The sequence below is a fragment of the Larus michahellis genome, chromosome 4, assembly GCF_964199755.1.
Source record: "Larus michahellis chromosome 4, bLarMic1.1, whole genome shotgun sequence".
NCBI lineage: Eukaryota > Metazoa > Chordata > Aves > Charadriiformes > Laridae > Larus > Larus michahellis.
In genome coordinates, this window is record NC_133899.1 from 80,561,496 (window position 1) to 80,575,390 (window position 13,895).

General features: G+C 39.8%; 1 protein-coding gene across 11 annotated transcripts in view; it reads left to right on the plus strand.

The window, feature by feature from the left end:
• The window catches only part of TUB (TUB bipartite transcription factor), a 155,749-nt gene that overhangs the window by 113,927 nt on the left and 27,927 nt on the right, over positions 1 to 13,895 (plus strand). For 4 of the 11 annotated variants that reach the window (XM_074585886.1, XM_074585891.1, XM_074585888.1 and 1 more), the window contains exons 3-4: positions 1,331 to 1,493; positions 12,873 to 13,007. In XM_074585886.1, coding sequence (XP_074441987.1) covers positions 1,331 to 1,493; positions 12,873 to 13,007 — 298 coding nt within the window. Of the gene's footprint in view, positions 1 to 1,330; positions 1,494 to 12,869; positions 13,008 to 13,895 lie in introns of all 11 variants that reach the window. The other 7 variants (XM_074585893.1, XM_074585895.1, XM_074585896.1 and 4 more) reach the window with 2 other exon arrangements.

Below are 13,895 nucleotides of genomic sequence, written 5' to 3' on the forward strand. Positions count from 1 at the left end.
ATAGAAAATTACATCCTCTGATTAGGGAATGCAAAAGAGAGGTCTGTGGAGGTTACAGCTTACTTAGAAGTCTAACTTCCATTGAAATTTTTCTTATGACTGTAGTTTGAGTGATTCTGATTACCACTGCCTTGGACTTGTTTTAAGCTGACTTACAATGTAGTTCTTACCCCTCTGATGGACCAGAAAGGACAAGAGGTTCTGGCAGACGTGCCAGCCAATAGAGGTTTACCATCAAGTTTTTACATCTTTTCCTTTTCGTTCCATGGATCTAGCCCTTGTGACTAAAGCAATGGCACTATGTGATATGTTGCCTATTTTGCTACTGCGTTCCTACATGATTTGTACAAGAAAGTGATTCAGAATCTTTTCCATGAAATCTCAGGGAATTTTTAATGGGGTTTGAGGTTTTCACTTTTGCTTTGTTTTTTCTGTGGTCCCCTTTTTATGAAACTTTGTCATGTTTATAGTTAAAACTTTTATATTGTTGAGTTTAATTTTATATTGTTTTATACATTTCTTCTCCCATTATTTTATCAGCTTGCATGTCTACCAGCATCTCATTTTCAAATGCAAATACTTTCTCTTTATGACATAATCCTGTATGAGATTTTGATCGTTTTGAAGTCATGTTGAGGTGTTGCACACAACTTACGGAGCTGAAAGAGTCCGCACACCATTCCTGTTCTTCAGTGTTTGTGTTTCTAAAAGCAAAAAAATCACTGTCCAGGAACAGGGAAATGGTAAGGTAATGGATAAGTAAAATTAACAGTTCAGTTCTCTGAGGCTGTGGAAGAGGCCTGAAAGGGAGAGGTGCCCATGGTGCCACCAGATGCTGAAGGTTTTGGGTTTCAGCAGGTCTAGCTGAGAAATTCAATTGTTTAATTAAAGTTCATCTTGTATAGCTGTTAAATTAGGCTCATGTCCAGCATTGTCACTTGATTCTAGTTTGTGGGTTACCTGCTCTTAATTTACAGAAACTTAAACTGGCATCTCTGCCTCATGCCCTTGCTTACCCTCCCATTGCTTCACAGCCACTACTGTCACACTGTTGTTTTCCCAAGGGTTATTCCCAAGCAAGCTCCGACAGCTGGTAGCCTGCTCAGAAAAATCTATTTTAATTAATTGCTGTTTTCAGCAGAAGGTATTTTAGTAGTGGGTTGGTTGGGTTGTTTTGGAAAGATTTCCTATAACCTGATATCCCAGTATCCCACTTGCCAACTGCTGCCACTGGAAAACTGGAGAGGTGTAAAGGTACCCATTGTTTTTCATCATAGATTGTTACTGTTTGGAGTCCAGTAACAGATGCTTTTCTTTGTGTTTTCCTCAGCGAGCATTGCTAGAACAGAAGCAGAAAAAAAAGCGCCAGGAGCCATTAATGGTTCAGTCCAATGTGGACAGTCGCACAAGAACACGTAGAATGAAACATTCGGAAGAACAAGCACCATTGGTTGAATCGTATCTTAACAGCAACAGCAGCACCATATATCAAGGTACATGAATATGATCTATTGCATGTTTATTTACTGCAAGCCATAGTATGATGCTCACCATGCTAATGAGAACAAAGGTTGTTGTTTTGTTTTTTTTAGCAACTAATTTATATCCTTCACTTGTGTTTGGGGACAAAAACATCAGAATGAGCAATGCTAGCCTAACAGGAGGGAGTGCCATTTCAGTGCTGTAGGGAAGAGGGAGTGGCTTGTCCCCTCTGCCATGAGTATTTAAGTGTCTTCAGCCTTCGTTCCTACTGAAGTAAAACTTGTGCTGTTCTACTCTGTGTATTCCTCTGTACATAATTTTGCTTAAGCCTGACAGTGTTAATGATATATTAAACCCACTAACTAATTTCAGCTAAGTTTAAATATGATAATTTCAAAGATACTGTGTTACCGCAAGGCTCACTAAAATAGGCAAGTAGGTAGAGAAGAACATTTCAAGCTTGTACAACGTGGTCCACACTTTCTTATTAAAGATTACAGAATCCAGAAGGGACAAAGATGGTTCAGGTATTACAGCCATAGGGAAAAAATTATAAAGCCATTTCTGTATAGTTAGACTTCAGGTAATTTAATAATCAGAAATAAATCCTAAGGAAACCATTCACTATTTAGTTCTCTGCTCATATAGCCCATGCTTGTTGGCCCCCTAATGAGGATAGGTGCATACTTTTCCTCAGGATTTCCTAGAGGGAAGCTTGGGTAACCCTTGTTTGATATTGTGTCTCTTGTAGATCTCGTTCCAGGTTGCTAACACCTCCAGGAGTTATAGAGAACAGCAATTGTCAAATTTTCTTGTTTTGCAGATCATTAAGTCAAATTTGATTCAGAAGGGATTCATAAGCCTCAATAGCAAAAGGCTTCCTTCCCTGAGTATTGTGCTACACAGAATTAGTACAAGGAAAAAAAGAGAGTAGAGGAAATGATCTGAAACGCAGTTGGCTGCTTTCAGGTTGGGAATTCTACTAGCTGGCAGAGTACTTAAGGTTTAATGTCTAAAACCCAAAACCTAAGATGCCTTTGTGAATCTCCCTCTGGGAAAAAAGCTGAAACCAACCAATATCCCAGTTTTAAACAAACAAACAAAACCCTTATCCGTCATTCAAGTCAGATCTCTATCAAGCATACTGCATGTGCTATACTTTTCATCTGCCCTATCATTTAATTTGCAGTTGGTGGTCACATCTTTCAACAAGGTGATGGGCAGGTATTTACTGGACTAACGAGTCTTGCCGTGAGAAGTGCAGGTTTTAGAGTCTCTACCCCCAGTTTGCAATTGGTATAATATTTTGTGTGGTTACAGCTACAGAATTTATTGTTAGAAACTGGAAATTGCGTTGATTAAATGTTAAGCCTTCATTAGTAATGGACCTTTTTTACCTTGCTTCTGCAAGCAGATAGGCTACCGTAAGTGATTTTAGATGGAGAATTATTTTTCCTCTTAGTATTATTTTAATTATGTTTTTCTAATAAATATTAAAAGCATTAGTAATATTTCTTTCTCTTCTACTATGTTTTTCTCAGGGTCTAGGAAGAAAATTTTTAAAATTAAACTCAATTTCTTTCCAGTCTCACATAAGAATTTGATTTAGCATAGAAGTTTAATTTGTTTTTTTTTATTTTTTAATCGGAGAAAAGAGAATTTTTTTCCATTTCATCTTTTACTCAATAGCTTATCAAAGGTACAGAACTGTTCTAAGAAATATTGTCTTACGGTACAGAGGTGCCATCGCATAGTAAACCTTCTGTATTGTCGGTTGAACGAGGTTTTAATTTTCACAGATCAGAGAAACAGACATTATTGTCCCATAAATGGTAGCAAATTTCATATCTGTACTAACTGAGCTAAATTTTGCAACAATTTGCACCAAAGTGAACTTTCTGATTTAAATGAGATTAACTGTGCTCTTAAGGTAAAAGTGACCCTTCCTGTAATGTTATACCACACCATTTACTGGAATACTTACAAATTTATACTCCTTCAATCAGTTTGTTCTAAATTTGTCTCTCAAACCTTTTCAATATTTCACAAGGTTTCAGAGAAGTTAAAAAAAACCCCAATGTTTCTTATATTCAACCTGGAATTTGTTAATCCCTGGGGACAGCTGTCCTGTAATAAACTGTGCAGTTAGCAAAAGTCAACTTAGGAGAATTTAATTACCTAATAAAGTGTTTTATTGCCTTGTAAAATCCTTTGTTAGGAATGTTGCTTTTGAAAATACTGTAAGAGCTCCAGAAGCGTCCTTTTCTCGTGTGTTCTTCTCTGGGAATGTGCTTAGTGTCTTAGGTTACACTGTTTGCATGGTACATAGTTAGGTTTTGATGGCCATTTTTAACGATGGTATTCAGCTTCAGGGTTGGCACTTTTTTCCCCGTCAATGAAACCATTTGTATGTGGGAGTGTCGGATGCATGAGACAGCTGGACTGATTCTAAAGAACTATTCTGCTCTTTTCCGTTCATTTGTTTCTGTTATGGGCATGCTGATTTTAAGTTAAGAATGACTCTTTGATGGGAGCTGACCGTCTCCTGAATGAACTACATTGCTTGGATGAGCGTGTTTGTGAAATCAATTCCTGTACTGCAAATGCGACAAAAAGAACACTTCTTCCCACCTATCATCCTCCTCTACTCTCTTTTTTTCCCTTGTACTAATTCTGTGCAGCACAAAAGTACTTGTTGATTTCAACAAATAATTGGATGCCTGTGTGGAGATATCTCTATGGTACTGTGAGCAAAGTAGGTCAGAGATAACATCTCAGCAATTCTGAGATGTTAGGCTTTCTGCGCTGGGAAATTTTCTTTCCTACATGGCCATAGCTTATTCTGCTGCAGTTATCTGTGCGGCAATGGTTCCCTGATGGGCAACTCTACTCTGGAATAAAAACTCATTTAATTCCAGAATAATTATCAGAGTGTGGAGTAAAAAGTCAAAGTCACTTTTGTTCTGGAATAGAACATCAGCCTGGTGAGCCCTTTCTAGGTAGATATAGTGGAACAGCATATTTTACAAGTTAAGCCGATCATAAGTTTTTCCATATAAAGGAGCCCTTCCCTGCGTTTGAACCTCTGCAGGGAGTTACAGGGTAATTGCTGCTAGTCCTCTGGCTGCACATGTATTTTGCTTCATCCAGCGTGGAGCTGAAGGGAAGCGCAAATAAATCTAAGATGCGATAGGATGGAGGGATATTAATTAAGGGCTGTGACCGAGCTCAGCTGGGGCAGCTCACAAAGGGAATAACACACTTTCCTACACTTGTGTTGCTCAGGATTGAAGATGCTGGGACCAGTTTAACTTAGTATGAAACTGAGCAGGTAGAGGACTCTTTTGAGGTTCTTTTTTATCAGTTTAGTAAATAACAAAATGTCTCTGCTGAGAGCCTGTCTCCACACAGCAAGGAGGAGTGCTGCCAGGATCACCGGACTTTTCCTAGATACCTTCAAAGCAGCGAGGTGACATGTTGGTAGGATGAAACGATATCTATGTTTCCTGCCAAGTGTTACCAGCAATTCGTCTGGGTGCTGTGAGACTTTTAAGGAGGTGGGGCTCTTCCACTGAGGAGGTGGATCTGCAGAATTCACCATGCCCAAGTCTCCAGACACATCATTTTTTCTCAGTTCCTGCCCATGTTTCACCTACAGGTAAAAGTTTTCAGATCCTGTAGCTTATAAATGACTTGCACGTAATATATCTTTTTAAACCCTTTTTAGTTGTTGGCATATTGCCTAATTAACTAATAACAACCAAAGTATTTGAGTTAATCTGCAGACACTGACATGAATTAGGTTAAGCAGGCCAACTGGAGACAAAATGAATCGTTGGCACTCCGGACGCCGAGTGGTTAGTTTGAGCTGGAGAATTAGCCAGCAGTAAGACAGCACTTGCCTGTCAGCGTCTGTAGATCAGGTAGGACCAAGCATACAGGAGCTTGCTTTTGTTACTTGGAGGGGATTATATAGATATATTGAATGGGAACAGAACCTCTTGTTTTATAATCTGTGCATCTAGGAACATAGGCACGGTAGTAGGAGAAATAGTTTCGTAGCAGCATTTCTAGATAAGTCCAGGACAAAGCTGAGTATGCGGAAGTAACAGGAAGTGTTCATGTAAAATGATGAATGCAGTGTCCTTTTTTTTGTTCCCCACTGAAATTAAGGTATTAATATAGTTTTGGGACCATGCTTGTAGGTTAGACACTAAATTGTCTGCCTGCCATTTCAAGCGATCTGTATCCTTCCGTTAACTTCCATGATGTTTGGCTCCAGTTGTTACTATTACAAATAATGCCCCTCTCTCTTGCAGTACCAAATACTTCATTGTTATTTCATCGTTATAAAGTGCAAAATAAGAACCGTCAACAATATTTTGTATTGCTATTATGTTTACATTGTATATAAAAGACATCAGAGTCATTTATTCACTGGAATAAATTTAATCCTTCTGTGTAGGAGAGATCACTTACAAATTGCTTTGTATTCTCTTTCTTGTGTTCTTGTTTATTTTCTATTTGGTGTCCTTCATAAGGACATATTGCTACCTGTTTGTTTAAAGTTTTTATTAAATTTTGCTTGCCATTCTGTAATGCCTCAGTCACATCTGCTGGTTTGTTTTCATGTATCTCTACACCATTTATTTTGTGAAGTTTGTTAAAAACCTGAACAAACGTTTTAGCCTCATATGACATTGCAAAATTGTGCTATGAGTGCAGTGCTTTTCAGTCTGGATGGCAAACACATACTGAGCTTTCCTGGAGCCAAGTAGCACGCAGAGAAACACTAGTTACTGCAACAATTTAATTACATTATTTAATTACATTTAATGCAAATGATGAAAGCCCATTTTTACAGAGAAGAGTAATTTTACTTCTGTGAAAATGGTGAATTTCCATCGGGGAGCGATTTTTCTTTTCACAGCACTGAGGAATGCAGAGAAGCAGAGATTTGAATGAGTGCCAGATATGCTTTCATTAATATTACCACACTTTGTTGCAGCTGTAACTTTTCCTTTTTTTAAGGCTTGAAATTAAAAATGTTTTCAATTAAATACTCTCCGAGTAATTTTCATGGCAACTTCCAATTTAGAGATTTAGATTAACCATGTGTAAAAAGGCAAAATTACTTTCTTACTTTCCTTCTTTGACATTTGGCAGCACATCTAGATGTAACGGCTGTGTGGCGTGTTGAACAGACTTCTGATGACAAGTCATAGCTCTGGATTGTTAAATTTGACGTGTCATTCTGCTCCTTCACCATGAATGATGAGGGAGAGTTTTCTGATGACTATCAAGCTGTCACCTTTATAAGATGATATCAGTTAACCATTCATTGAAAAAACCATGTATTTGCCTGTTCATCAAAAGAGTGTCTTGCCATCCCTGCTTTCCACTGACCTTGAAATGAGGAGATATTAGTTTATTTTTTGAAGATAGCAAAGAATGTTCTGTGCACAAGACTATTAATACTGAGAGATCAGGCAGCACTCCAAGTATCATGTGGGCAAAATACTTAACTTCCAATAAGCATATATTCTGAAACCTCCCGTTCAGCCGCACTCTCTTCACCTTCATCCTTTAAAGCATCTTTTTGATTTATCAGCAGTCCTTACTGCGCTAGTACATTTCCAAAATAAACAAACCAACCCAGCAGCAACAATCAGAGAGCAGCGGGTAAGTAGCAAGTGGTTTTAGAGGGTTTTTTTGTGGTTCTTGGTATTGAAGATTTGAGAAGGAAGTTTAGAGGCAATTACTCAAAATTGCTTGAAAATCTCCCTTCTCTTTGAAGTTCCACTTAAAGTATATTTACTTTCAGTTATCACTTCACAGCTAGCTGTTATTTTCTGTCCTTGACAATCTCAGTGTCCAAGAGCAGCAGGGGCCAGGAGGTGAGGGTGACCCCGGCACGGACAATGACCTGGCAGACGGAGCATCATCCCACAGGCTTCCAACACGGCGGGCAGAGCTGGCCCCGGCTGACGGCATCCTCAGCGGTCCCAGACCCCCCACAAGGGATGAACTGGGGCCAGGGCCCTCCAGGGCGCCAGTCAGGGCGGAAAGGAGACGGGGGCCGGGAGATGGGGCTGCAGCGTACGCAGGAGGAGTCCCTGGAGCAGAGGAGCCACCTACGGCGTAGCGCCAGGGTCCTCCCAGGAGACACAGCTGGGAAGCAGCACATCCACAGTGTAGCCTCGGCTGAGCTGGAATAGAGCCAAGGCCCATGGGCAGCGTGGGGGTGGAAGCCCCCAGGGAAGGCTCATCAGGGCAATTAAAGCCTACTCATGCCCTCAGGGCCCTGATACACAAAATAATTGTGTAATTTCTTACTGTCCTTAATCTTCCTGGCATAGGTTTTTCATGGATAATTTTAGCTTTCCCTATTAGTGTAATTCATTGCTATTAACTCTCCATTTCACATGCTCCCTTTTCTTTCCCCCTCCCCAGGGTTGGACAGCAGATATGCGGGGGTTAAGAAGAATCTTTTGTTTAATTCCTTCCTTTGTTCTTTCTGAGGAAATCTCCTTATGGCAATAGGCTTTTAATAATGTCCTTAAGCAGCACCAACGTTCTCATATACACTTCTTCCTTTTTTCTCAACCCATTCACATTCAGTTTCACTCTACAAGTATTTTCATGAGTATTGTAAAAGCAGCCTGGCCAACACATGAGTGTTAGGTACATAAACTGCAAGGAACTATAGGGAATTTATGGGAATCTGGACTCTGACTGTAAATTACTAGCTGCAGGGATAATGCCTTTGATTACAAGCATTTTGAAGCAGAAATCAAATCTTTGCATATGATTAAATAATATCTAACGTACCAGAGTCCTTGCCCTAATTCAGACCCTTTTATTTAACTAATTTTATTGTTTCTGTAAAACTGATAAAATTATTTCATTGCATTCTAAAATATAGTGGGTTTGCCCATCTTCAGAATATTTCTGCTAGAATCCAGTGTCTTTTAGATGACTGTAGAAATGCTAGACCAGTTCAGAATCTAAGTTGATTAAATAATGAACAACAGCCCAAACGAGCAGCAAGATTCACTAAGGCTAGAACTTTACAAAGTAAAATAGCGACCATTCTTACAGTGAAACACAAGGGCATCTCAGGCGGCAGTCACATTCATTCACTCATGTGAATATGTGTGGGTAAATATCTTTCAATATTTTTTTCAATTCTTTGTTGTCTACATCACAGATTATTCACTTACTTACAAATTGCCTCCTTTTGTTTGATTGTGCGTTGTAGCTCTGCCCCTGTAACATGCAGCATTGTCCAACTCGGAACTGCGTCGTGGGAGAGGCTCCTTTTCCCCACCTTTAACAGCCAGGCCATTGGCGATGCAGGACACTTCCCTGCTCTGCTTTGATACAGCTCCTTCCACACTCACCTTGTACTGTGTTAATAGACCATTTGTTTGTTGTTCCTCTTTTCTTTTCAGATCAGATCCTGAATTAATACCGCAACCTGTGCTCTTTTCTGTCTCACCAAAAGTATTTTTTTCTAGTACTGTATTGAGCTTAGTAGTCAGTACTTGATTTAATGAACAAGGATGAATAACACTAAAATTAAACTCATGCCAGTGTTTTATTTGAAAACTCGCCATTTATCTCAAAACTCTTTCTCAGAATTTATGAGGCCAAATGAGAATGAAACACTGGATTTCAGAGTCCAGCGTTATTTGCTGTTTGGAATTCTCTCTCACCACAACACATGCTCTTCTGTTTTTGTTTTGTCTAAATGCAAATTCTAGTACAAACAAATAATTCTAATAGAAAAGGAAAACCTGTTGTTGTTTTTTTCTTTAAATGAAGATTTTATTAATTTGGGGGGGAGCATATGGAGTACTGGGCTAGATTTTCAAATGTAGTCTCCTACTGTTTAAGATAACTAGCAATAGGGATTTTTAAAGTTGCCTAAATTTCTTGTACTGAGATGAATACATTTTTGAGTGACAGTCTTTGAAACTCCATCCCTGTGTGGCTGCATTTAAGGTTCTTTATTTATCCTGTGGTACTGCTTATCATTGTTTTTAACTTTTTAACATCCAACTCAGGACATAATCATATTTTCATATCAGTGAATATTATCTAGGGCAGCCAGTTTATCTCATTGTCCTTATTCAGGCTTTCTTGTGGAGAGCTGTAAATTGTTTTATGGGGCTACCTAGAGCCTGTGGAGAACACAGGTTAGAGTTTGCCTCAAGGTTCCCATCCTGCTGAGAAGGGAAATTCTTGTCAGATTGTTACTTAGTGATCCCAAGATGTAGTAAAGGGCAGAGGGGAAGACATTTGAGCCCGACAACATGGCTGGGGATAAACACTGCATCTACGAATTGCTTCATCTCCACAAAGACAGACTAGCAGAAGTGCTGGTTCGCTAAGTTCAAAGCTCCAATGCTAATGACCAGCTGCAGAGCGAGTACAGAGGGTACTGGAAATGGTCATTCTCACAACTCTCCAGGGCGGGAGAAAGCACTGGAAGCAGAAAATAGATATTTTTTTTTTTACTTTGCTCCACATCTAAATCTGTTGGATGCACTGAGCAAGGTAGGTCCACAGACCCCTCTCTGTAGGTGGGCAGGCGACAGAAGACAGCCCATTGCCCCACTCTGCAGGGATGAAGGTACTGACTGGTCCTGTTGATGGGAACCACTGTGCTGCAGAAACTTGTCTTCCTACCGCACTGCAGCAGGCAGCGCCGACACGTGAGGTGTTTGGGGAGGTTAGCGCCTACGGGCAGAGGAGACCAGCAGAACTCCATAATTGCTTTGATATCTGCAGTCACAAGAGAAAACAGTAGTGAGTGGATGAGCCTTAGACAAGGTCTGCTATTTACCGAATAGTTCATAGCTGATGGTTTTGTGGTGGAGATGGTATTTTGGGATTAGATTTGGATTTATTTTAGAGGTAGTGCTTTAAATGTAATGGTAAAGCTCAGAGAAGCATCCTTTAGAAGCAGGAAATTCTGTGCCAGTTCCTTTCACGAACCCAGCCGCAGTATCTGCGCATTTATCGTTTAAATCTTATTTTGCAGCCTCCGTCACTTACGCCTGGAAGCCCTGTTTACCATAGACAGCAGTGATGGTATATGCTCAAAATGGCTACTGGACTGAAATCTTGTTCTCTGCCTTATCGAGTGAAGCACTGGAAATATTTCCTTCTCTGTCCTTTGGAGCTCCATCACTGTACTTACAATCAGATGTCTCTTGCTGAAAGTTATGAGACATAAGTAATTCAAAAAGCTTCAAGCTTTTACTTGCTAGATCAAAGGATGACTGACAAGATAGTGAAGATAAGTCTTTACCTTTTCAATTAACAATGTCAGAATATTTCATCCCTTTGCTGATTAATCGTTGCTTTGGACCACGTAAATGATGCTTCATCTGAGTGAATGAATATCGCCATATTTAAAACGATTTAGAGACCTATCGGGTAATTTAATATAGGTCATTTGTAAAGTACTGAATTTAATTATAACATGGATTATCATCTTTAAAACAATTAAAAGAACACACACTAGTTTTTTAAGAGAGACTGAGCTACAAATATAGGATAGATTGCTGGGCTGGCAAATCACACCTATTTAGAGACTGTGGAGTGGGGACTCTTTGGTTCCCTGCTCAGTCTGAGGCTGCCATGCCCATGGAAATAGGACCCAGGGTACTGCCTCCTGTGTGCCATTTCCCCTGGTGTCCTGTGCACTCCTTTGGTTATGTCTTATTCATTTCCAGTGCTCCTTTACACCCAGCAAAGGGACCGCAATCCTTGTGATCGGTGTATGATACAGACAGGAATGAGGAGCTGGGCAGTGACGAGCTGCTTCTTTGGGCTTTTAGTCACTCCTCGACTATTTTCATGTATATTCTCTATAAAACTTGAACTCTTCCTCTGCGTAATGAGAAAAGGAGCGTGTGTTCATTGGGTTCCTCGCATGCTCATTGTGTTGTGAATGGAATGCTATTCATAACAGATTGCTGTGCTGGGGAGGGTAGCTGGGGGTTTGTAAGCTACAGTCTACACAGACATGGCTAAATCCTCTTTGTCTTACTCCTCTGAGAATCTCCTTGGTGTTTCTGTTGCTATTCCTGCGCAGGAAGGATTTAGTGAACAGGAGAGTTGCCTCACAGACCAGAAGCCTAGGGAGAATTTCTCCCTTCAAAGAAAGAGTACTGTCCGTCCACGTGTCATTGAACATCATTTGGTTTTTCATGCGTTTATGAAGTTTGTCGGGATATTTTTCAAGTAATGTTACGGGCAACGAGTTCTTTCCAGTAAGGTTTCTTAGTGGACTTCTGTTATCCTTTTAAAGAAAGCACTTCAGTTTTGGGAAAAAGAAAAGGATGATAGGACGCCTCAAGCGCCAGGGTGAGGTTCCTCTGAGATAAGCCACAGTCACAAGGTGAAGCCAGTGGGGCTCAGCAATTAACAGTGACCAACAGCTGGCACCAAAATCTCTTGGTGCCCACCTACAGGCTGTTTTGTTTGGGGTGTGAAGTTTGGTGATTCTTTTATGTATTTCACAAAGGTAATTGCTTTTATGCCTTTGTGAACTCAATATTATTTCACTCCAAGGCTTAACCTGGCCAGAGGAAAGAGTTATTGTGTGTGTTACTTTCACAGATTCAAATATTGACCTCAAAGTGTGTCATGCTTTTAGAAAATGATAAAGCCTCTTTTTACTTTGAAAAACAGCTAGCATTGCATGAATGATGCTGACATTCACAGTTTATGCCATACATATTACGTTGAGACTTCTAAGGAATTAATTAATGTCTTTATGTTACAAAGTAGGAGGAGTTTTTAATTTCAGCTTGCATATAGTTTCACCATAAAATGCGTGGCTGTTCCGCTCATACTGTCATATATACAATTGTGCAAGATGTGTTTTGAAACTAACCTTCCATTGTTTCCTTGTTTACAGGGTTAGGATGTAGCTTTAAGCATAGGCACTACAAAGTCTAAATAAAATTTTTCTGCCTTCATGTTGCTACTGTCGGTGATCAATCTGGCAGAGCTTTACTATGATGAAAATGCTTCCTACAATAGCTCAGCAACACATTCATATTCTGATGTCACTTTTGGCCTGCAAGTTAGAAGCTGATACATTATTGGAAGGAGGAAAAAAGTTAGGAAATACATCCTAGCTAATCTGACACTTCCAGGGTTTTGCTGTCGCTTTGCAAATTCTGGTTTATTTGACTCTCCTCTCTGCATGAATTGTCTGAATACCAAACAACTTTGCTATGTCTGCTTACTCTTTTATGCCTTCCCGGAGTTTTCAATTCATTGTCTCTTCTTGTCTCTTTCTCTTTGTTTCTCTCTCCTCTCTCTCTCTATTTTTCTTTTTGGTGGGGTACCCTGACTCTCTCAAGCAGTGCAGGAGACCGAGCAGGAAGATGTAAAGGCGGTAGTGGATGCCCAAGCTCCGAAACCAACTAAAAAAACCAAGGCAGCAGCTGCGAGCTGTCAGACTGGCAGCGCCAGAAAGGAGAAAAAAGGGAAACACAAAGGTTAGCTGCATGCGGCTGAATGTCAGATGTTGAATTGACTGCAAAATACTTCTTTTTTTTTTTTTTATTTCTTTGAATTTCTGAAAATTGCCTAAAAGCAATTTCTTGAAATTTTTGTGAGATTGGAAAATGTGAGTTACTTGGTCTTGTCTCGGCATGTACAACCTGGGAGTGAAGGAGGGCTAAAATTTGTAAACTGAGTCTTTTCCAAAGGAGAGTCTGTTCAAATTGCAGAGGAGGAAAATAGTACTGATGGAAAGATGCTGGTGTTTTCCCGCAGTGTTAAAGGAATGAGAACCATCTTACACCAATTCGCACACCAATTCGCTTTTTTAGACTATCTGCATGTAATGTAATTTGGAGAAACAGCCTTAAATTGCAGTCTTTTTGTCCAGACTCTTCCTGAGGTTTAAACTATACAAATTAGAGGTTAAGTGAGCATTTTCAAAATCGATTCAACAAAACGGAGATAACATCCTCAAAGGGGTTCTTCAAGTTCTTACTTCAGCGTTACTCTCCCACCTGGTCAACATACGGGAGTTGTTTGTATGAAAAATTTTCTGCAGTGACGTTGGGGAAGATAATGACAAAAGGGTAGGTAGAAATGACATTGCCATTATGGGATTTACTATTTGAGTTACATAGGCTAGGTGGAAGAAGTAACGTGAGCTACTTTAGAGGTATTCAAAATTTTATATATATATGCGCACTCTCAAAAAGAGAGAGGGTTTTGTACCACATACAGTTTCTTTTTATTTGATGGTGAATGACTAATGACATTAATAAATACCTTTACAATAATTTGTACTTTTTGGATAAGGCCATCCTTGTAACACGGTCCTGCCTGGACTGCACTGTATTCCTGTCTTGTGTCTGTCCAACATTATT